Here is a 24,667-nt window from a genome sequence, read left to right on the forward strand (position 1 = left end):
GTCGCATCGGAAAACTCCCCCAGCCCCGCCATTTCCCGCTTCCCTCAGTTGCACTCGCTGCTCCGGCGCCTCTAGCATGCCCAGGTCCCCTGGCCCCGCCCCTCGGGGAGCGTCACTGGACCCTCCCCCTCCTCTAACCGCCTCTGTCCTTCCTTTTATGTCTTGGTGAATCTTCCGCTCTGCCCTTTATCACGTCGGCCGCCTCCTGGCTCCGCCCTTCTAAGTTACGTCACCACCTCCGCCCCGATTCTTTCAGTTATGTCACCGCCTCTAGTTCCCCAGCTCTTACTAACCTTTCCCTCGGTCCCCCACCACCCCTTTACATTCCCTCCCTCCCTCCTCCCTCCCCTTCTTTTCCTACCCATTCCTCCCCCTTATGACCTCCTCTTCTCCCTTTCTCCTTGAACTTCCAGGCCGACCGTCTTCACCCCTCACCAAATGTTCTAGCGACTTCCCTAACCCTCCTGGGTCTCCGCAGTCCTGCGGGAAAGGATTCAGCCCCTTCCTCACTCTCGAGGTGCCCCTGGCACCCAGGAAAGGTTGCAGCGACCACCCTGCACACACCGCCCGTCTTTCGCTAAACGTAGGCAAAAGCTGTAATGATGCTCCTCAACCCCAGGGTTCTCCCCACTTCTCCAGAGACCCCTTCTCGTGCTTTTCGGATAACCCTGGAATTTCTTCCACAACCGCCCCGCCCCCTCCACCCCTGCCACCACAGCCTCCTTTGCACCCAGGGAGATGTTCTTTTCAGCCCTGTTCTCCACTCCTCGGAAGGCTCTACTGCCAAGAACCCAACCTTTCGGGTTCGTCCCCTCCAAGCCCTTGTTTGGACCGGTTCTGCCATCTAGGATCACCCCCTCCCCGTCAACATCAGCGGAGCCCTTATTGCACCTGGATCAGTCCCCCGAGAACGCCACGTCTTTGTCCTCGAAACCCTTGTAATGACCAGACTAATTACGTCTGGTACTGTACTGGGTACCCTTCAGCCCTGGAAACCAGCCCGGTAACTTCCCCTGCCCTCACTCATCTGCCACCAAGAACCAGCCCGGTGACCTCCCCTCGGCTCACTCGTGTGTCCTTGGAAACTGGCCCCATGATTTCACCTCCTCTCACCAATGGGTCCCAGGGAACTTGCCCCATGATTTCACCTCCTTTTACTCACAGGCCCTTGGGAACTGGCATCATGATTTCGCCTCCCCTTGCCCACAGGCCCATGGAAACTAGTCCTGTAACCCTTTCTCACAGGGTTGTGGAAACTGGTCAGATGATCACCCCTGTACTTTCTCAGTGGTCCTTGAGGAGAAGTTACAATGACCCTCCTCTTACCCTAGCATCTTCTCCACCTGCTGGCAGCTTTTATCTTAAGCCTCCAGAGTCCTGTGAACTGAAACCACAGTTTGACTTGCCCGTTGGGAAAAATGACTGTGGCTCCTCACCTTCATCTCAGCCAGGCTTGTCTGGCTCTTCTGTCTCCACTTCTTATCACTACGCCCATCTTTCCTCAGAGGCCAACACACTTGTCCCTGAGAGCCCTTACTATGCCATCTGCCTGGCCCCTGGGAGTGTTGGTCCTCCTTGCTCTCCCCAGTCTCAGGCTCCCAGGAAGCCTTGCTTTGAGTCCTTTCTGTCCTGTGAGACTGGTAGGAACTCTTACTTTGTCCTGTCCCCAGGTACCAATATTTCTGTTCCCCCCTGTCCCCAGGAACCACCTGTTCCCTGCTGTCCTCATCCTACTCTCTCCTTCCCTTCACCCCCGGGCAACCAGTGTATACCTCCACCCCAGTCACCTCCCCGTAGAAGCTATAATGAACCACCTCTCCCTACCCTAGATCCCCCCAAAATGAGGTCTCTCAAATTCTTGGAGTTAAGACAGTCATGTCCTCCCCACAAGTGTCACTCCCTAGTTAATACTCTGCAGCACACCCCTCCTGGCCAGCGTAAACTCCCTAAGGCCAGCACCTCTCCTTCCTCTCCCTCCTGCCCCTCTCGCCTCTCTGGTCCTCCTTGTATGGAGCCATCCACCACAACTCCTTTAAATTCCTGCCCTACAGAACTTCCCTCAGGGATTGGGACTGTCTTACCCACTGTGGTCCCTAGAACCCTCCGCCTTCCTTGTGATCCTGCCTTACCCAGTAGTTATGCTCAGGGCCGCCCCCGTGGTCCTCTTATGGGCCCCCTTTGCAATACCCACGTATACTCTGTAGTTCCCTCCACCCCCCATCCCTGCACACTCTCTGGTTCCCTAAATCATTCCACAGGCCCTCCACAGTGTAATAACCAGCCCATGCTGCTGCCCTGTGGCACCTATAGTACCCCTAGAGGCCCACCCCACCCCAATTGCCAGCCTGTGGTGCCTCCTTGTTCTACCCACATCTATTCCTTTATCCCTTTGAGAACACCCTTTGACCCTCAAAGTTTACCCATTGTTCCCCGAGTCCGGACCTTCCCTGATGCCATCCCCTGTGGCCTCCATGTCTACCCGGTGGCTTCTCGGGGCCCGCCTAAAGAGCCTCCTCGGGTCCCCTACAGCTGTCCTGCGCCTTCATCCAAGAGTTCCAGCTGTAGCACGAATCCCAGCTGTAGTTCAACTATAATTATTAGTGAATGCCGGAGTACTGACAGCCAGAGCCAGAGCAGTCCCCAAAGCAAAAGTCAGAGCCAAAGCAAGAGTCCCCATAATAGCAGAAATCAGAGCAGTAGTTCTCACCAGAACATAAGTCAAGGCCAGGTTGTGAGTCTCCAACTTAGCAGAAGACGGAACCAGAGCAAGAGTCCCCGAGATGGCAAAAAGCAGGGCCAGAGTAGGAGTCCCCGGCGTGGCAGGGGCCAAAGCAAGAGTCCCCACAGTGACAGAAGTCAGGATCAGAGCAACAATCCTCACCGCAGCAAAAGTCATGGTCGGAGCAAGAGTCCCCATCGGAACAAGAAATCCAGGCTGGAACAAAAGCCATAATAACAAGACTGCCAGCTGTAGCAAGCGTGCCAGGTGTGGCAACCAGGACCAACCTGGGAACTCCTTGCTGGAAATCTTCATTTTCCCTCTATACTTTTTAAATTGTACTCACATCCTCTCTGCTGCCCCCTAGCAGTCATCCTAGAAGATCCCATTTTGGTTCAGGCCTCAGTTTTCTGTGAGCTGTCCTTCGCTCACATTCCTGGGGTCTGGGAACTCTCCCTAAACTATCCTCAACCCTATGACTGAGCCTCTGATTCTGGTGACAGTCACTGTGTGACCTTAGGTCAGTTACCTTTATCTCTCATCAAACGTGGAAGGTGCTATGTCTTGCTGAGCTGTCTGTTGTAGTGCTCAGAAAGCTCATAGGCATGAAAGTACTTCGGAAGTTGGAAGGTTGGTTTGAAGGAAAGGATCTTTTTTTTTTTTTTTTTTGGAGAGATTTTTTTTTTTTTTGCTATAGGGCATGTGCACTCACCAGAAAGACAGACAGAAAGCGAGAAATCACCCCCCAGGGGACATGGGCACACACGCACATGCACCTGGTGGAGGAAAGAATCTTTTAAAATTTCTTTTAGTTTTACTGTGGGAGGTGAGTACTCACAGGGGAGGGGGGAGGAATTACTCCCTGGGGAAATGGCCATGCCACAATCCCTTCTCCATTCTCGGGATTTTGGGCATGATGCGTACACATGCACCTGGTGTGATTCTTAAGCCACTGAGTCCAGGATGCAAACCACTCACTCCGCCATGTGGGATCCAGCCACCTTAACCTCCATGCCACCTGCCAGCAGAGCCTACTAGTTTCTCCCAACCTTCTGCAGGCTCTCTTCAAGAGTCCTGAGCTCCTGTTCTTTTAATTTTGTCTTGTTCCAAGACCCCTCTTTTTAATGATCCCCACATGGAAAAAGAGCTACAGTTTCCTTTCTCTCACAACCCTGAGATGGGAAGGCCAGCTCCCCCCTCCTTTTCTCTCCCATGCTGCACCTGGGGCAGGCAGAGACAGGATGCAGAGGCAGGAGTGGACACTAACTGAATCCAAGTTTGCATGACATATTAGTGGGGTTAGGCAGTAGGGACAGAGGCAGTGCTGGGAAGACCCATAAGCCTGTCCTTTCTCTTTTAGGCTGCTACAGAACCCAAATTCCCTGCCACTCACCTAGCTCTGCAGAATTTTGACATGACCTACAGTGTGCAGTTTGGGGATTGTTGGCCATCCATCCGGGTCAGCCTTCTGTCAGAGCAGAAGTATGGTGCACTGGTTAACAACTTTGCTGCTTGGGATCATGTATGTGCTGAGTTGGAGCAACTGAATGCCAGAGACTTTGTGAATGAAGCCATCACCCACTGGGAACTAGAACCTGAGAGTGGCCAATCTGCAGCTCCAACACCAGCCTCCTGGGCCTGCAGTCCAAACCTTCGATGTTTCACTTTTGCCAGAGGGGATGTCAGCCGCTTCCCTCCTGCCAGGTAGGAGCCAGGGCTATGGCTGTGCTGTCCTGAGTACTTGCTGGAAATAAACATGAAGAGACCTGGCTCTTGCTCTCTGTAATAAGGTTCATAATATTACTAATATTTATGGTGTACTTATATGGGTTAAGCATTTTTCTAAGTGCAAAAGGGGATTTGTTATCTCCTTTAGTTCTATCAATAGCTTTATGAAGTAGATAATACTGTTCTCACTTTCAGGCTTGGCAGCCTGGGTGTCATGGACTACTACCTGATGGATGCTGCCTCCTTGCTGCCTGTCCTGGCCCTCGGCCTACAGCCCGGAGACACTGTGCTTGACCTCTGTGCGGCCCCTGGGGGAAAGACACTGGCATTGCTTCAGACTGGCTGTTGCCGTAAGTCAGAGTGCTAGAGTAGGTGGGGGCACATTGAAAACGCTGAGCCAGTGGGACCAGCAGATGGCGTAATGTTTCTGTCACTGGAGTCTGTCAACAGAAAATAACCAACTCTAAAAAATTAATAATTCATAATTAATGCGGTTTATTTCCAAGTAGAACATGAGTGACCTAGGCCCGAAGAGAAAGTAAAACATGCCTTTCTCTCAAGGTGATCAGGTATAGGGGTTCCCTTCAATTGATTTTTTTTTTTTTTTCCTTCAATTGATTTTGAGAGTAAGAGACAGAGATTAGGGGAACCAGCAGTTAGCGTAATGGCTATGTCGCTGGACTCCCACGTAGTCGACTGCGGTTCGAGTCCCGGACCCAGTGGCTTAAAACTCACGCTGGGCGCGTGTGCGTGCATGGCCAAGATCCCGAGAGAAGAATGGAGGAGAAGGGATTGCGGCGTGATCATCCCCCCTGGGGGGTGAGTTCTCGCTTTCTGTCTCTCTGTCTCTGTCTGTTTGGCGAGCACACGCGCCCTATAGCGAAAACCTCTCAAAAAAAAAAAAAAAAAAAAGAGAGAGAGATTGGAATTTAGTGAAAAGTTTTCCATTGGTTTGGCCCAAAAAGGGGGACAGGACATGTGGAGTGGGGGGGCTTATAGGTTGTAGGTGGGTTTACAGTTTTTAGGGTGGTGATTGGAAAAGGAAGGTTGCTGAGATCAGAAACAGTGATAAGGAGGCTTAATGTACATCATGAAGATGCTCCAGTGCTATGCCAAGGGCAGGATGTAGGAAGAATCCTGTTACTAAGGGCCAAAATGGTCTGTCAACATCTGTGGTGTGACACCCCCAGGCTCTCTGGAAAGGACTTGGGAAAAATAGGAAAAAGCAGTTAGACTTCTGTCCACAACTCCCATGTAGTCGACTGTGGTTTGAGACCTGGACCCAGTGACTTAAAACTCATACCAGGCACGCATATGTACCTGCCTGCCTGCCTGCTCAAAATCCTGAGAGGAGAATAGAGGAGAATGGATTGCTACATGGCTTTCCCCTTTGGGGGAGTAATTTTTCACTTTCTGTCTCTCCTTCCCTCTCTGGTGAGTGCACATGCCCTGTAGCAAAAATCTCTCTAAAGAGAGAGAGAGGCAGAGAAGAGAAGAGTAGAGAAGAGAAGAGAAAGAAGAGGAAAGGAGAGGGGAAAGAGAAAGGGAAAGGGAAAAAAAGAAAGAAAGAAGGAAAGGAAGGAAAAAAAAGAAAGAAAAGAAAATAGGACAGAAAGGAAGAAAGAAAGGAAAGAGAGAAAGAGAAAAAGAAAGAAAGGAAGAAAGAAAAAGAGAAGAGAAGAGAAAATAAATAGATTCTGGGCCCGTGGGACCAGCAGATGGCATAGGGGTGATGTCGCTGGGCTGCCACATGACTGACAGCAGTTTGAGTACCAGACGGGAGCATGTGGAGAAGAGATTGCAGAGGAGCCATCCCCCTGGGGGCTGATATCTCACATTCCCTCTCACTGTGTCTGTTGTGGTTCATCCCCCACACCACCACCCCAAGACATGTGCCTTAAGGCAAAAACCTCTCAAAAAAAGAAAATGCTGGGACCAGCAGTTAGCGTAATGGCTACGTCACTGGACTCCCACATAGTCGACCGCGGTTTGCGTCCCGGACCCAGTGGCTTAAAACTCACGCCGGGCGCGTGTGCATGCGTGCGTGCCCAAGATCCCGAGAGGAGAATGGAGGAGAAGGGATTGCAGTGTGGCCATCCCCCCTGGAGGGTGATTTCTGGCTTTCTGTCTGTCTGTCTCTGTTTGTCTGGCAGGCGCACGCGCCCTATAGCAAAAACCTCTCCAAAAAAAAAAAAGAAAAGAAAGAAAATGCTGGGCCAGGGGTGGGGGTGGGCAACAGTACTTGCTTGCTTCTAAGGCTCACATATTTTCTCTGCAATTATTTCCTCCCTTCCTCTGTCAGCTGGTCAGGGAAGGTTACTGAACAAGATCTTCGAAGGCAGATTAAGGCAGAGTTCTGAGCAGCGATCACATGACACTTTCACCCCTCTGCATCTGTTTACTCTGTCTCCAAGATTAAATCCCCATGTCCTTAGCTAGCCAGCCAAAAGGGTGAGATCTGGCTGCCACCCCCATTTATAACTTTATGTGCTGGTCTTCCCTGGGCTTTATGTGCATCAGACACACTGTGAAACTGAAACCTGAAGAAGCATTGGTTCCTGTTACTTTTTCTTCTTTTTTTTTAAATAATTATTTTATTAAACTTTATTTATTTGTATTTGACCAGAGAGAGACAGAGTGAGAGAGAGGGAGAGAGAGAGAGAGAAAGTGAGAAAGCAAGTTTCCGGGTCTAGGACTTGAACCGCTGTTGGCCATGTGGGAGTCCAGCACCCTTAACCACCACCTGCCGGCCCCACTTTTTCCCTGTTTTTTAACGAGAGGGTGGGAGGGAAGGTATCCCTGACAGGGTCTTGCTGTTGAGAGCCTCTGCCCTCACAGTCCACTTAGCTCGAATTGCAGGTGCTCCCTCCTACCACCACCCCATCCCTGTTGCCTGTACTGTTTCAGGTTGGTCTGGGATCCAGGATTCCACGTGGTCCTAGCCTCTAGCAGTATAGCCCTCCCTACTGCATGCACCACCTTGACTAGGCCTCCTGAATTTTTTCTCTAGAATTCCCACATCACCTCAGTTGAGCTGTCTCAATGCTTTAGCTTTCAAGCCTTGGCTCAAGTGTGCCACCTCCCGGAAGTCTTCCCACACGACTTATGCTGACCAGTTCAGATGGGTGAGCACCTCTCTCTCCCCTGTGTTCCACACTGTGGGCATTGCCCTTTGTAGTGATTAGCCATTGGCCTTGCCTCTGAGCTTTACTGTTATGTGTCTTTATCTTCGCCCTCTTTGGGGTGAGGAATTTCTTCAGGAGAGGCCCAGATCTTACTTACCTCTTATAGCCCACCTGGGCCTTGTCGCCATAACTTCACACTTCAGCCATCCTCTGGTCAACATCCTGCCAAAGCGGACAGTACTTTTTTCCTTGGGGCCCTGAGAAATACCCATAAAGGGCTGTGATTTTCACACCCAACCTGGAGCTCAGCCAGGCTTCTCTTGCCATGCCTGAGCCTTTCTGTCGGGTTCAGACCCCCCCTTTCCGCTTCTTGCCAGCTAGCTTGTACAGTTTGAGTTGATCTCAGCCTCAGGTAGGCCCATGGGTGGTTCAGAGAGATACCGTGTTTGGTCTCAGCCTTCTGAAGTCCAGAGGGAAAGGAAAACCCGATGTCGACGTGGCTTCATGAGTCAGTGCAAGCGAGAGCCCGGCCTGTGTACTGGACTAGGCTGATCAGAATGCTGTGGGAACCCATCAGCGGGGAGATGAAGGATGGGGTTACATGGAAGAGAAGGAACTTGAACTAAGAGGAGGGAGAAGGGCAGAGAAGTAATGGAGGGTTGTTCAGACGTGCTGACCTACGGAGCACCTGACCTTTTCCCAGCTCCTCAGCCAAGCGACTGACTCCTTGATCTCAGGAAGACAGGATCACAGAATTTCAGTGCAGGAAGGGAACTTAGAGTGTACCTTAGGGGAAGCTGAGCTCTGGAGAGATTAACTAACTTGCATCTGAACGGAGAGCCAGAACTGGACCCTGTCTTTCTTTTTTTAGCTCATATCCTCCTGCAAATTTCTCTTGAGCAGAGAATCCTGTAGGAGGCTGCACCAGCGAATATCGCCCTTAGGTTTAGGTTTCTCAGCAAACAATTACACAATGCAAAAGGCCATGACTGGCTCCCCTTCAGAACCTCACCTTCAAAACCATACTCTAATTGGCCACTTCCCATAGCAAATCGGTGAGCTTAGAATCCCTCAGATTTGCATATCTGGCACTTCATAATTGGTCCACAAAAGCAACCAATCATAACCCACCTTTTACAATCCTTCATTTAACCAATCACTGCCCACCAACATGTACATAACCATGATCCCTGGCCCACAATAAATGGATGACCCTGAAGAGTTGTAACACTGCGTTGTCTCCAGGTGACCCTGAAGAGTTGTAACACTGTCCGTGTTGTAACACTGCACCCTGCCGTTCATCTGGTCTCTCACTCCTTCCCTCAGGAAACCTGTTCTACTGTCCTGCGGGTCGGGACAGAATCCAATTTTTACTTTTCTGAGTGCCCTCAAAAATCAGGGCATTTCTTTGTGCAAATGCCAAGCTGGTTTATAGTCTGAGCACTCCCATTAGGTAAGGTGTATACTCTCCAGATCTCCATCACAGTTCCCCCCCTTCCTGTCACTCGTTGAGTTTGAGGCCTGTTTTCAACTGTCTTGTATCATCAAGCTGCAGGGTCCTGGACTCTGACTGGACAGGTGGCCATGTGGGATCCAGTTTCTTAAACCACCAGGCCTAGACATACTGCTTTAGAAAAAAGTATTCTTACCTGGCCTGTTTTATTTGTAGACTTAACCTTTGGCCCTGTAGGCATTTGCCTTTGCAAGTCCTGCTCCAGGGTGGCTGATAGCCTGCCATGCACAGGAACAGCTTCTCTGCCCCCAGAGTCTGCCTCGATTGGCCATGCCTAAGAATTGGTCTGACTCTCCATCAGCAGGATGGCTGGCCTCTGAAGCACCTTTATTTCCACAGGCAATCTTGCTGCGAATGATCTCTCCACTTCCCGAACAGGCAGACTCCAGAAGGTCCTTCACAGTTATGTGCCTCAAAACATCAGAGATGGGAATCAAGTTCGAGTCACCTCGTGGGATGGCAGGAAGTGGGGAGAGCTGGAGGGGGACACCTATGACCGGGTAAGTGATTCCTGACTTAGGACATCCATCTAGCTAGGTGGGACCCTCCCTGCCATGCCCCGTGCATTTGAACATATAGGACTGTTTTTGGATCTGGCCAACTCTCCATGGGTAACTTGGAGGAGAAAACTGTCTGCAGAATTATCAGTTCAGCCTAGGTGACTGGCTACTGTATTCATTAAAGAGAGTTGGCAGCAAAAGAGTTAGAATCTAATTGAGTGGGGGAAAGTTACTAGGTTTATTGTATTTCCAGTTCACTTGATTTTTCAGAAACCCTGATGAAGTTAAAGTATGAATGGGCCAATTTCATGTACACATGGTATAAAATTCGGAAGGCACACAAGGGTATTGGCGGAAGTAAGTTTCCCCCTTACTGGTGTCCTACAGTCATCGACTTCCTCTCCTCACCGATGACCCTTGTTTTTATTTTTTCTGTATCCTTTAAAATACATTATTTAGGGGCTGGCAGGTGGCGTGGTAGTTAAAGGCACTGGATTCCTACGTGGCCAACTGCGGTCTGAGTCCCAGACCTGGTGACTTGCTCTCTTGCTTTCCCTTTCTCTCTCTCCCTGTCTCTGGTCAAATTTAAAATTATGATAATAATAATAATAATAATAACAAATGGAATTAAATAAATAATTCTTTCAAATATAAATGTATGTGCTTATTATTTTAAAAAACAGAATTGGAAGAATATTATATTCACTACTCTGAGCTTTACTTATTTTCCTTTTCATAATATATCCTAGGTTTTAATCCTTTTTAGTTTTCTTTATCCTTTTTTTTTAGTTTATTTTTTCTTCACAATTGAGAAAGACATTTTTTTCTTCATGATTGAGAGACAGACACAGCCACCCCCATAGGGTTAACACACGTGATCCACTACCAGCTTCAGATCATGGGCATGCACATGCCTAGTGTGTTTAGAGAGATCTCTGGATGTGAACCTGAAACCTTCTCATGTGAGTCAGCTTCATAGAATGCTGCATTACTGCTGTGCCATTGCCTGCTCCTTGTTTATTTATTTTTAGGTTTTTGCCATAGGGTGCATACACTCATAAGAAAAGGACAGGGAGAGAGAAAGTGAGAAATCACCCCTCGGGGGGATGGATGGCCACACTACAATCCCTTCTCCTCCATTTTTCTCTCAGATTTTTGGGCATGCACGCACACCTGCCCTGCTTAATTTTCAGCCTGTGGGGTCCAGGACTGGAACTGTGGTCAGTCATATAGGAGTCTAGTGCCTTAACCACCATAACACTTCTGGCCCTCCTTATATAAGTTCTTGAAGTATGATTAATGGGTACACATTATAGCCTATAAGATTTTTTTTTTTTTTTGCTATAGGGCGCGTGCGCTCACCAGACAGACAGAGAGAGACATAGAGACAGAAAGCGAGAAATCACCCCCCGGGGGGATGGCAATGCCACAATCCCTTCTCCTCCATTCCCTCTTGGGATCTTGGACACACACACACACGTGCCTGGCGTGAGTTTAGGCCACTGGGTCTGGGAATCGAACTACGGTTGACTACATGGGAGTCCAGCGACATAGCCATTATGCAAACTGCTGGTCCCACTTTTTCATATTTTTAAAAAGGTTATTTATTTTTTTAATTGGTGTACTCTTAAAAATATTTATTTAAAACATACTCTTTATTTTTTAGATTTATTGATTTAATACATGAAAGAGAGAGTGAGAGAGACAGAGAGGAACAAGCACCTCCAACAAGGTGTTCACGTGATCTGCCCCCACCTTCAGTGAGCCCAGATCATAGTGCATGTGTGTGCACACTTTTTAAATTATAAAACGAGGTTTATAGTAGTGAATATGAAATAGAAATGCATTCGGTATAGGCCCTGGAATATAGGAAGCATCCGGTATTATCAACATCAAATCCTTATCATTATTTCTATTATTTCCATTCGTTGATCCTAGCTATGCCTTTTGGAACAATATATTGTAGAATGAGTTACCTTTCATTTCACTTGATAGTACTTTAGACATTTGGAAAACAGCCTTGATGTCTTGAGGATGTCTTTGTTAATTTATTTGTTGAAGAGTTAGTTGTGTACTATGTACTGTTGGTAGGCAAGCATTAAACACATTGGCTACAAAGGAGAATGTTACTTGAGGGTAACATGCTTGGTAACTCCATCCTTTCCTCAACTCCATTTATCCATTAGCTGGTGAGAAGACAGGCCCTCAGAGCTCTGTGTGCTCAGCACCCTCCACCTCCCCTCACATAGAAAAAGCAGCCCTCAGTGTGGCATGGCCATGCTGCAGTCCCTTTTCCTCTGTTCTCCATCCAGTCAGGATCCTGAGCATTCGTACACATGCATCCAGCATGCTGTCCTCTCGCTCTGTCTCTCTCTTTCTCTGCTGGAGAGTGCACATGCTTACCAAGGTCACAGAGAGAGGAAGAAGAGAAAACATCCCCCATAGGAAATGATCATTCCACAGTCCCTTCCCTTCCATGTCTTCCTCCTTACAGGATTTTGGGCGTGCATGCATTTGTATCCCAGCTTGTCAAGCTATTGGGTCTAAGACTCAAACCAGAGAGCTGGTCATGTGGGACCCAACCACCAAGGGCTTAATCACTGTGCTATGGCTGGCCCTCTTTCTTTCTTTCTTTTTTAAAGAATTATTTATTTGGGACCAGCAGGTGGCGTGGTGGTTAAGATGTTGGACACTCCCACATGGCAGACCATGGTTAGAGTCCAGAACCTGGTGGCTTGCTTTCTTACTTTCTCTCTCTCTCTCTCGCTCTCTCTCTCTCTCGCTCTCTCTCTCTCTCGCTCTCTCTCTCTCTCGCTCTCTCTCTCTCTCGCTCTCTCTCTCTCTCGCTGGTCAAATTAAAATAAATGAATGAATAAATTAAAATAAAATAAATACATTTTAAGTGAATCAACTTTATTATGTATTTAATTTTATTTATTCATTCATTTATTTTAATTTGACCAGAGAGAGAGAGAGAGAGAGAGAGAGAGAGAGGCGGTCGACCATGTGGGAGTGTCCAGCACCTTAACCACCACACCACCTGCTGGCCCTTTCTTCTTAAGATTTAAAGCTTATTTCAAATAATACAATGTTTATTTGAACACATTTCTACCTTCTCATAGAATAAAAGAAATTGTTGTTTGTAAGGCACATGGCCAGGGGTGGATTCTGCTGGAGTACCATCCTGGCAGGATTGTTACTTATGGCTGACACTCATGCATATTGGGTAGGACCTGTGTCCTATCTGAGGTCGAATAGTGTGACTACCCTCCCTGTTTCCTAAGTATAGTGCAATAGTCCAACTTCTTTCCTTGTGTGACTGGGTAAAGTCCATCTGTTTTGCAGTCGACACTACTGAAATATCAGGAGTATGTTAGAACCAAGATATTCAGATATATTGCCTTTGACTTAAAGTTCTCCTTCCCCCCAAATTTTTCAGAGACATGTGAGAGGGAAAGGAAAGTGGGAAAGCGCCCCCTGTGGAGAATGGCCAGACCATAATCCCTTCTCCTCCATCTTTCCCTCCTCTGGGGATTTTGGGCACTAAAACACATGTGCCCTGTGTTTTTCTCAAGTCCCTGGGTCCCAGGCTTGAACTACACAGTTGGCTATGTAGGATCCAGCCACCTTAACCACTGTGCCACCGGCTGGCCTGATTTATAGTCTCCTTGAAATACCCAGCTGGCCATTGCCATGCACCAGGGCTCAGGAGGGCTTCATCCCTAGGTACACCTTGCAGCCATTTCCCCAAAAGTTCCAGCCACCTCCCCAAGACACCGGGGAGACAAAGAAACTAAACTTTTCTTCCTTTTTGGGTTATACAATCTTCACAACTTTTTGTGTACGCTGTAGTTATACCTTGGCTCTTCATATTTAGTCTTGGCTGAATCACTTCCATTTAGGTATGTCTGTTACATATTGCAAAGACTTGGGTTTTGTTTGATGAGCAACCTGTAAATATTTATTCCTAAATTGCTAACTAAAACAACTGGTGCCACTGATATGTTTGATTTGAGCTGGCAAATTATCTTGCTGTGTTTATTTACTCTGTGTGTGTGTTTTCCCACTGTGAGCTCTGTACTTTTGTCTTTCTTTTAATTTGTTATTTAGGGAGATTTGTATTTTAATTCTTTTTAAAAAATATTTATTTAAATGTTGTATTCAGTTAGCTTAACTACCATGCCACCAGCTTGCCCTGTATTTTAATTCTATGTTGGATAATTTTAATATCAAGAACCATGGTTTTTATTTCTGCTGACTTGCTTAAGGAAGGAGATTTGTTTCCTTTTAAGTTTTATGGTTATTCATAATTTGGTAACTTTTCTGTTGGAATAGAACAGAAGAGATCAAGTAAACCATAGAATCTGCTGCTTAAAGAAGAACAGCAGGTAGTGTGATAGTTAAAGCACTGAACTCCCACATGGCCCACAATAGTTCGAATCCTGGACACAGTGGCCTGAAAATTACACCAGGCATGTGTGTGTGCATGCCCAAAATCTCAAAAGGAGAATGGAGGAGAGATTGCAGTGTGGCCATCCCACTTGAGGGGTGATTTCTTATTTTTCCTCTCTCTGTCTCTATGGTGAGCACATATGCTCTATGGCAAAAATCTAAAATAAATAAATAAATAAATAAGAATCTTCTTAAAGAATTAGTCATGCATCACCCAACAATGGGATATGTTCTGAGAAGCACATCATTAGGCAGTTTTAGCACTGTGCCAACATCGTAAGTGTACTTACAGGGACCTAAATGGTATAGCCTTCTACATTTGCAGGGGTCTGTTATAGCCTACTGCTCCTGTGCTGCAATCCGTACAGCATGTTACTGTTGAGTAGTGCAGGCAGTCATAGCATTGTGCTAAGTATTTGTATACCTGGAAACTTTGAAACAAAAGGCACAGTATGAAAGTATAGTGAATCAGGGACCAGCAGTTGGCGTAATGGCTATGTCGCTGGGCTCTCATGTAGTTGACCACAGTTTGAGTCCCAGACCTGGTGGCTTAAACTCACACCATGTGCATCGATGTGGTGCCCAAGATCCCGAGAGGAGAACGGAGGAGAAGGGATTGCGGCATGACCATCCCCCCGGGGGGTGATTTCTCGCTTTCTGTCTCTATGTCTCTCTCTGTCTGTCTGGCGAGCGCATGCGCCCTACAGTGAAAATCTCTCAAAAAAATAAAAAGAAAGTATAGTGTAAAAGATAAATGGTACCCCTGGACAGAGCATTTATCATGAATGGAATTAGTACTGGAAGTTGCTCTGGGTGAGTCAGTGAGGGCTGAGTGAATGAAGGCCTAGGACATTACCGCACACTCTGTAGACTTTTTCTTTTTAGAGAGGTTTTTGTTATAGAGTGTGTGTGCTCACCAGAAAGACAGAGACAGAGAGACAGGAACTGAGAAATCCCCCCCCATGAGGGATGGCCACACCATAATCCCTTCTCCTCCATTCTCCTCTTGGGATCTTGGGCACGCACGTACACGCACCCTGTGTGAGTTTAAGCCACTAGGTCCGGGACTCAAACCATGGTCAACTATATGGGAATCCAGAGACATTACACCAACTGCTGGTCCCTAGACTTTTTATTTTTTTGAGAAATTTTTGCTATAAGGCTCACTAGAGAGACAGAAAGTAAGAAATTACACACACACACACACACACACACACACACCCCGGGGGATGGCCATGCTGCAGTCCCTTCCCCATTCTCTTGGAATCTTGGGCATGCAGGCACACATGCCTGGGATGATTTTCAAGCCAATAGGTCCAGGACTATACCGCCTGCTGGCCCCAACATTTTTTAAAAATTTATTTATTTATTACCATTATTTTTCATTTTGACCAGAGACACACACGTACCCCCCCCACACACACACACACACACACAGAGAGAGAGAAAGCAAGTCCAAGACTTGAACTGTGGTCAGCCATGTGGGAATCAACCTTCTTCTTTAACTACCACACCACCTGTTGGTCCCATGGCCCCAACTTCTTAAACCCTGTACTCTTAGGCTATGTTGTACTTATAAAAATTACTTCTTTGGGGACCAGCAGTGGACGTAATGGCTATGTCGCTGGATTCCCAGGTAGTCGACTGCGATTCAAGTCTCGGATCCTGTGGCTTAGACTTAGTTTAAAACACACACACACATTATACAGCTGTACAGAAAAACTTACGCCCGGCACATGTTGCGTGCATGCCCAAGATCCCGAGAGGAGAATGGAGGAGAAGGGATTGTGGCGTGGCCATCCCTCTGGGGGGTGATTTCTCGCTTTCTGTCTCTCTGGTGAGCACACGCACTCTAGAGCAAAAAAAAGAAAAAAAATCCTTGTTTCTTCAATAAAAAGTAAACCTATGAGAATTTTTTAACTTTATAAACTTACTTCGTAAAATTTTTGACTCTTTTATGATAAGACTTAGTTTAAAACACACACACACACATTATACAGCTGTACAGAAATGTTTCCTGGGCCAGCTCTGTGTTGTAACATTAATGCATTGCTCAAGAGAGGCCAGCTCTCATCCAGCAAGCACTGTAGGACTGTCACTCAGGGAAGAGGAACTGTGGTTACTACATACACTGACTGGGACAGTAGTTTGTTCTTTTTCTGTTCTCACTAAACCCAACTAGTTGACTCTTCTTCAGTATCTTGGATGCAAAACAATTTTCTGTGAACTATTTTGAAAAGTGTGTGATTTCACATAAAGAACAATAAAAGGAAAAAAGAAAAAGAAAGAAACTAGATCTCACATAGCAACTGCAGTTTGAATCCCTGACCTCGTCAGCCTGAAAACTGAGAGGTCTCTGGGGCAGTAACATGCCTAGAACTGTCATCTATGAGAACAAAGCCTTCTTCTGGACTACTCCTGAGGAACTTGCCTAAGGTGCTTATTTTTTTAAAATAATAATTATTTTATTTAATTTTATTCATTGTCATTATTTTATAGTTTTATGATCAGAAAGAGAGAGGCTCAGAGAGAGAAGGAAGGTGAGAGAGCAAGCTGCCAGGTCTAGGACTTGAACTGCAGTTAGCCATGTGGGAGTCCAGCCGCCTTAACCACCATGCCACCTGCTGGCCCCAGCCTGAGGCTCTTCTTGAGGAGGTGTCACTCTTTTTAGAAATACGTTCATAGTAGTTTGCTTATTTGTTTCTGTTTTCATTATAGATGAAAACATTATTTGCTTGTATGCAGATAATGTACTGTGAACATTTCTAATAATAAAACCCTTTTGGTAGGGCCAGCAGGTGACATAGTGGTTAAGGTGCTAGACTCCCACATGGCTGACCATGGTTCGAGTCCCCAACCTGGTGACTTGAAAATAATGTAGGACATTTGTGTGTGTGTGTGTGTGTGCCCAAAATCCCAAGAGGAGAATGGAGGGTGGCGAATTGTGGTGTGGCCATACCCCTGGGGGGTGATTTCTCACTTCCTCTCTCACTGTATCTCTCTGTCTCTCTCCGGTGAGTGCACGTGCTCTATGGCAAAAACCGAGAAGACCTTTTGGTATTGGGGGGGGGTCTGTGTTTTTAAACTCTTTTTTTTTTTTTGAAGAGAGATTTTTGCTATAGGGCGTGTGTGCTTTCCAGAGAAAAGAGATGAACAGACAGAAATGAGAAATCACTCTCCAGAGGACTGACTGTGCCGCAGTTCCTTCTCCTCTGTTCTCCTCTCGGGATTTTGGGCATGCTCACTCAATGCCTGATGTGAGTCTGAAGCACTGGGTCCAGGACTGAAACTGGTCAGCCATGTGGGAGTTCAGCGATGTAACCATTACACCATCTGCTGCTCTCTATGTTTTCAAACTTTTTAAGGAACTTTTTGAGGACTGCAAAAGCTTCTGCTAAACCCTTCACTGAACTTTCTTTGGGTGTTTTTTTCTTCTTCTGCAGTTTCTCATTTTCTTGTCTTTTCATCTAGTATTCCGTTCCAGTTCCACCAACTCCTCCCTGGTCAGTGCCTCAGGAAGCACCTCTAGTTCCCTCAGTGCCAACCTCTCTGCACCCAATTAAGGTTGTTTTCCACCTCAGCCGCAACCTTATTGATTTTACAACCAACAACATAGTTGTTTATCACATATAAAGTGCTATACTTAATTGTATGTGCTATACTTTTTTTTAATTGCCAGAGGGCTTATGTGCTCACGAGAGAGAGAGAGAGAGAGCCCGCGCGAAAGCTCTAATAAGGTGTGGTCACACCACAGCCCCTTCTGCATTTCTCCATCCTTTTGGAATTTTGGGCAGGCATGTATATACAACCAGAGTGTGTGTGTGTGTGTGTGTGTGTGTGTGTGTGTGTGTTATTATTCTTTATTTTTTAATTTAAATCATTTAAATTAATTTAATTGATTTTAATTAATTTAATTTTAATAATTTAAAAATTTTAATTTAAGACAGAGAGAGAAAGGGAATGTGAGAAAGCAAGCCACCAGGTCTGGGACTTTACCGTAGTTGGCCATGTTGGAGTCCAGTGCCTTAACCACCACACCACCTGCCGGCCCATGACCAGTGTATTTTTCACGTTGCCAGGCCCAAGATTCAAATTGCTGTCAGCCATATGGGATCCATCTCCCTTAACCACTAGGCTATGAGCCTGGTCCCGTGATATACTTTTGTATGACTGGCAGTATAGTTGGTTTATTTACACTAACATTATCACAAACACCTGAGTAATGCATTGAGCCATGACACTACGATGGCTACAGTGTAACCAGGTAATAGGAATTTTTCAACTTCATCATAATCTTATGACCTGTATCTGGCCCATTATTGGACTGAAACATTGCCTTGTAGCACATGGCCAGTTATTATAGTGGGATACACTGTTTATACCACCCTTCAAGAAGTATAACATTACTGGCTTTTTTTTTTTTTTAAAGTTTGTTACAGGATATGCTCTCACCAGAGATAGGGAAGGTGAGAAATCACCTCTCAGTGGGGATGCAGTCCCTTCTCCTGAAGTCTCCTCTTGAGATTTGTGGGCACACATGAACTCATGCCTGGCATGTTTTTCAGGCCATTGGTTCTGGGACACTAACTGCACAGTCGGCCACATGGGATCCAGCGCCTTAACCTCCATGTCACCTGCTGACCCCAGCTTGCCCCTACTTACCTTCCTGGAGGTAATCACTTCTGACTTCTAAAACCATCTATGTTGAACTTTTTTTTTTTTGGAGAGGTTTTCTGTTATAGGGCACGTGCGCTCGCCAGAGAGACAGAGAGAGACAGAGAGACAGAAAGCAAAAAATCACCCCCCAGGGGGGGTGGCCACGCCACAATCCCTTCTCCTCCATTCTCCTCTCAGGATCTTGGGCACGCACGCACACACGCCCGGCGTGAGTTTAAACCACCGGGTCCAGGACGCAAACTGCGGTCGACTACATGGGAGTCCAGTGACATAGCCGTTACGCCAACTGCTGGTCCCTATGTTGAACTTCATAAATGTGATCACATGGTATGCACTCTCTTGTGTCTGAAGTTTTTTCCTCTCACAGTTGTTTTTATGAGATTCATCTATCTTGTTGCCAGTAGCAATGTTTGTTCATCGTTGCTATGTTATATATCCCATGGTATACATTAAACTATTTACCATTCAGTCATAGACAGTTGGGGCTATTTCCAGCTTGGGACTATTGCAAGTACCACTGCCGTGAATGTTCTTATAAACTTGTGTGTGTGTGTGTGTGTGTGTGTGTGTGTGTGTATGTGTGCACTTACATACCCATTTCTGTGGAAATGCTGTCGTAGAGTCTGTATGTTCAGCTTTAGTTGATATCGTCAAGCAGCTTTCCAGATGATTGTGCCAGTTTCCAGTCCACTGCTGTGAGGATTCCAGTTCCATCTCAGCAATGTGTACTAATCCCCCCCACGCCCCCATTTTAGCCATTCTGGTGGATATGAAATGGTATTGCATGGTGGCTTTAATTTTTATTTTGTTGTTGACTCTTGAATTTTGATACTTTTTCATGTGCTTCTTGCTTTTGTTTTGTTTGTTTGTTTTATGAGAGAGTGCATATGCTCACCAGAGAAAGAGAGGGAGGAAAAAGCAACCCCCAGTGGGGTGTGGTCACATCATAATCCCTTCTCCTTCATTTCTCCATCCTGTCAGGATTTTTGGCACACATGCACACTCACCTGGCATGGTTTTTAAGCCATTTAGGACTAGAATTGGAATCCCAGTTAGCCATGTGGGGTCAGACTTCCTTAGCTACTAGTCTATAGGGCTAGTCCTAGCCATTTTGTCTGTAGTGAGAATTCAAGTTTTTTTCCCATTTTTCTTCTATCAGGTTGTCTGTTTTTTTTTTTTTTTTTCTTATACGTACGTAAGAATTCTATACTTTATGTATTATGGAAATGAGTTGTTTATGAATATATGTATTATAACTATCTTTTTCTACTCTTTGGCCTATCTTTTATTCTCTTATGATAAAACAGCAACATAGCCATCACACCAACTGCTGGTCCCACCTCTTACTCTTTTTTTAAAAGTGTATTTATGGGACAAGCAGATGGCGTAATGGCTATATCTGGACTCCCATTTAGTTGACCATGGTTTGAGTCCTAGACCAAGTGGCTTAAACTCACGCGGGCACATGTGTGTGCATGCCCAAGATCCTGGGAAGAGAATGGAGGAGAAGGGATTGCGGCGTGGCCATCCCCCCTGGGGGGTGATTTCTTGCTTTCTGTCTCTCTGTCTCTCTCTGTCTTTCTGACAAGCGCTCATGCCCTATAGCAAAAACCTCTAAAAAAAAAAATGACACTGACTTCCATGACATTGAGAGACAGAGACAGAGTGACTGACAGAGAACATCCTCAGCAGGGTCTCATCACTGTGCCCTCCATCCTCTTAACTTCCCCAGCCAGGATCATGCCTGTCATGTACAGTCAACTCGGGAACCAAACCCACAGTCTTCTAGATTGATCCAGTGTTGCCTGAGCAGTGTGTTACTGCTGTACAACTGGACCAACCCTTATTTTCCTACTCTGTATGTACTGTGTCAACTACAGCTTTGGGAAGACTACTTTCAATATTCTGCGTACAGAATGTTGGGCATTGGGTCATTATTTACTTGGAGATTCTGCTCAAATAAAAATTCACAGCTCTTTTCTATAAGTGATTTTACTTTCTTAAAACATAAGACTGTCTTTAAAGTGTTTTCTGTTTGTCTCTAGTGCTGAGCAGAGAGTAGGCTCTTAGCAAATGAATGAATGATCTTGCAATCTTGCATTTCTTTTACTTTCTTCCTTTCTTTTTCTTTTTTTTTTTTTGTTGGAGGTTTTTGCTATAGGTCATGTGCACTCACCAGAAAGAGAGAGATAGAGACAGAAAGCGAGAAATCACCCCTCAGGGGGGATAGCCATGCCACAATCTCTTCTCCATTTTCCTCTCGGGATCTTGGGCATGCATGCACATGCGTCTGGCGTGAGTTTAAGCCATTGGGTCCAGGACTCAAACTGCGTTGACTAAATGGGAGTGCAGCAGCATAGCCATTACGCTAACTGCTGGTCCTGATCTTGCATTTCTTACTTTAAAATATTTTCATATTAGAGCTGACATTGTTTCAACTTAAGATAATTCTGAATCCTGATCCTGTTACCCAGTATACATGACGTCTTCAAAAAGTTCATGCAAAATGCATATTATGAGAAACTTCATGGATTTCAAAAATCGTTGTAGCAAAATAAATTCATATTTTAGTTTGATTTTTCTCTGGACTTGCTGAAAGTCCCTTACATTAGCTACTCTTTGAGCATTATTAATTGAATGTGTTCATTCAAGAAGTTAAGGACAGAGCCCTGAGTCACTAAGACTTCTTTCTAGATTAATATCAGTTATTTTATTGTAGTTACTTCTGTGCTGGTTTTGGGTTTTTGACCAGCCATGAATATTCCTAAATATACTATGTTCCCACTCATTATTTCACAGTAGCTACTGGGCTAATGAGAAGCTTTTCAGGTTCTCTGAAGTGGAGGGATGGGTAGAGGGAGCATTCTGCAAAACCTTCCAGAACCAGGGTCCTCAACAGCTCTGGCCTCAGAGGGAAGAGCCTGTCAAGAGCTCTAATTCTTCACCCTGTAATGCCCTGGGCAGGTGCTGGTGGATGTGCCCTGTACCACAGACCGCCACTCCCTTCATGAGGAGGAGAACAACATCTTTCAGCGGTCTAGGAAGAAGGAGCGACAGATGTTGCCTGTACTGCAGGTGCAGCTTCTCGCGTGAGTGATAGATTTATAAAAACTCAAGCCTGTGCCAAGGTGCTCTAGAAGTCTGGCTACCTGCTTGGGGACCAGGGGACTGGAAGCTCTTGCCGAGACCATCACCCACAGTGGGACGGGGTCTTCTAGCTAGAGACCTCCCTGGAGGAGATAGACATCATGGGATGGTCCTTGTCTAAGACACACGAACCCTATCCAGTAGGACAGAGTGAGCTGCATAGAATCACTCAGGCTGTTCTACCCCAGTATCAATGAGTAGCACATGTCTGGAAAATACCTACTGAGATCAAGGCTCTGTAGGGTGAGGAAAGAACTCAGCGCTTAGCCAGGTTCAGGGTTTGGTTCACAACCAAAGTCAAAGATCAGAGCATCGTTTTAAGGCTTCCTGGAGAAGGAATTAAGTCGGGCTGCTCTCTTAGGCAGTGTTACTGGGAAGGGTTTCAGAGGCTGGAGCTCCCCATCCCATAGTAGACTCCTCCATCTGTCTCCTTTTGTTGCTCTTCCACTGCTGGGAAGCTGACTAGTCACCACTTCTCTCTCTTTCTGGTTTCAGAGCAGGACTCCTTGCCACCAAACCAGGAGGCCACGCCGTCTATTCCACCTGCTCACTCTCACACTTGCAGAACGAGTACGTGGTGCAGGGCACCATCGAGCTCCTGGCCAATCAGTACAGCATCGAGGTTCAGGTGGAAGACCTAACTCACTTCCGAAAGCTTTTCAAGGACACATTTTGTTTTTTCCCATCCTGCCAGGTTGGGGAGCTGGTAATACCAAACCTTATGGCCAATTTTGGGCCTATGTACTTCTGCAAAATGCATAGACTGACATAGCATCACCCTATCCTTGAAGTTGGAAGACAAAGGGTGTCCTTTGTTGGAGGCAACAGAAACAGACTAGCAGCAGAGATGCACTCTGGGTCCTGTCTTCATACTGTTCGAGTCGTTTTGTAGACAGTTTTCAGCCGTAGGAAGTAGGGATTTTTCTGTCCTGCTGTCCAACTGTGGCGCGTCAGCAGGTTTCTAACTTATTTATACCCCTTCCCCATAATCTCCAAGCCTGTGCTAAAGGTTCCTGCCCTCTGAAGGGCCTTAGAAGGAGGAGCCAGTGAGCAGCCCCATACTTGAAGTTATAAACTTGGGAAGGAGCATTTAGCCAATAAAATGTTGAAGCTCTAGAGAGCCGGGCTATAGTAGGGAGCTTCATGTCACTCTAGGTACTTTGAGTTCCATTTGCCCCAGCCGAAGCTGCTAAGCACTGACTCTGAGGTACCCAAATGCCAAGACCTCAGCCTAGTTGGAGGCCTCTGGTTACAGAACCCCTCTCACACTCTTAAGGTGAGTTCTACCTCTCAGTCTTAAGCAGCTGAGAGGCTCAAACAAACCCACCTAGTTTCTCCATATGGCCTGTTATCTAATTTAAGGAACAAGTAACTAAAAATGTTAAGCCGGTACATAATAATCTGCTTACTTGCTCACGCTGAGAAAGCCTCCTAAGCTGAGTAATTCCGGCCATTCCTCCTGCTGTCAACGGCACGGCTGCCCAGATGTAGCTGGGAGGCAGCTTCTGCCACAGGGCTGTCATATTCTGTTGTGTGTTTCTTCCTTTGTTCACTCATCTAGCAAGTATTCTTCGAGCTTCTGCAGACAGGCAGCTAGGGAGCCCTGGAGGTGTGGCAATTGGGATTATGGAAGATAATCATGGCTTCCCATCCTCAGAATGGCAACTCTTCTCCTGCTTCCTGGGGACCTGGGAATCTCCTAGCATGTTTTGCTATATTCCGGGCTTTTTGTTCTTGTTTCTAGCCGCAGGCTGAGCTCTGTGCCTGCTCCTTGGCCCACCCCTAAGCCCCTCCAAATGCTTTCCCCAGCATCACAGGGCTTTGCCTCATAGGGTGTGTTTGGGGGCAGCATCACATCAGTCATTCTAACTTTAGGTAAAAGAAGGTAGCCTGGGGACCAGCAGATGGCGTAATGGTTATGTCATTGGACTCCCACATAGTTGACTGCGGTTCGAGTTCTGGACAAACTTACACAGGGTACATGTGCGTGTGTGCCCAAAATCCCAAGAGGAGAATGGAGAAGAAGGGATTGTGACATGGTCATCCTCCCTGGGGGATGATTTCTCTCTTTCTGTCTGTCTTTCTGTCTCTTTGTCTCTGGAGAGTACACACACCCTATAACAAATATCTCTCATACAAAAAAAAAAAAAAGGAGGAGGAAACAGGTTCTAAAAATTGCATAAGATTACTTGCAGGTAACTAGGTAACCTTTTTTCCTGAAGAACTGGTCCTTGTGCAGGAAGGGGCAGACAGCTAGAATACCTGAAGGCTTCTTGACTCTTCCCACTTCCCTTATCTCTCCTCTCCCTGCCACTCCTTTGTCCTTTGTGTTTTTCTTGCTAATCGAATTTGGGCATTAGACAGTCAATTGAAAAGGACTTTAGCTAAAGTTAAGCCTTCTCCTTTCCTGGGATTTGCATTGTAACCTACCTTCCAGACTCAAAATGAAGTGGAGCTAGGAAGATAGCACTCCAGGGAGCTTGGCTGGTGCTCTAAGTGGGACTTAACCAGCCTTCTTGCATGGCATATGGTCCTTTTCCTGTCTACAGATACTTAGTGTTTGCTGAGGCTGAGAGACCCCAGGTGCTTGGGCTTCTGTCCTTGGCCTCCCATGTATCCAGCGTGATGGCTGATTCAGTGCTACACAGTGATAATTCAAGAGAAGAGAGTTTGCTTCTGGGGTCGGAAGCTAACTGGGAACAGACTGACCCTGGTAAGAAAAGCAAAAACTACTTTAGAGAAGAGTTTGATTATCTCCTATAAGTCAATATCCACCTGCCCTACCACCCAGTTACTCCAATACTAG

General features: G+C 46.4%; 1 protein-coding gene across 4 annotated transcripts in view; it reads left to right on the plus strand.

The window, feature by feature from the left end:
- Window positions 1-23,826, plus strand: part of NSUN4 (NOP2/Sun RNA methyltransferase 4) — a 24,964-nt gene extending 1,138 nt beyond the window's left edge. The window contains exons 1-7 of one of the 4 annotated variants that reach the window (XM_014582443.2): window positions 505-583; window positions 2,530-2,986; window positions 4,080-4,423; window positions 4,643-4,797; window positions 9,425-9,585; window positions 21,679-21,803; window positions 22,357-23,826. In XM_014582443.2, coding sequence (XP_014437929.1) covers window positions 4,134-4,423; window positions 4,643-4,797; window positions 9,425-9,585; window positions 21,679-21,803; window positions 22,357-22,633 — 1,008 coding nt within the window. In that variant the 5' untranslated portion in view covers window positions 505-583; window positions 2,530-2,986; window positions 4,080-4,133 and the 3' untranslated portion in view covers window positions 22,634-23,826. Of the gene's footprint in view, window positions 1-239; window positions 2,987-4,079; window positions 4,424-4,642; window positions 4,798-9,424; window positions 9,586-21,678; window positions 21,804-22,356 lie in introns of those variants that run through there. The other 3 variants (XM_006164234.3, XM_006164236.3, XM_006164235.3) reach the window with 3 other exon arrangements.
- The last annotated feature ends 841 nt before the right edge of the window (window positions 23,827-24,667 follow it).

This window comes from Tupaia chinensis, unplaced genomic scaffold (assembly GCF_000334495.1).
Source record: "Tupaia chinensis unplaced genomic scaffold, TupChi_1.0 Scaffold143599_1, whole genome shotgun sequence".
Lineage (NCBI taxonomy): Eukaryota > Metazoa > Chordata > Mammalia > Scandentia > Tupaiidae > Tupaia > Tupaia belangeri.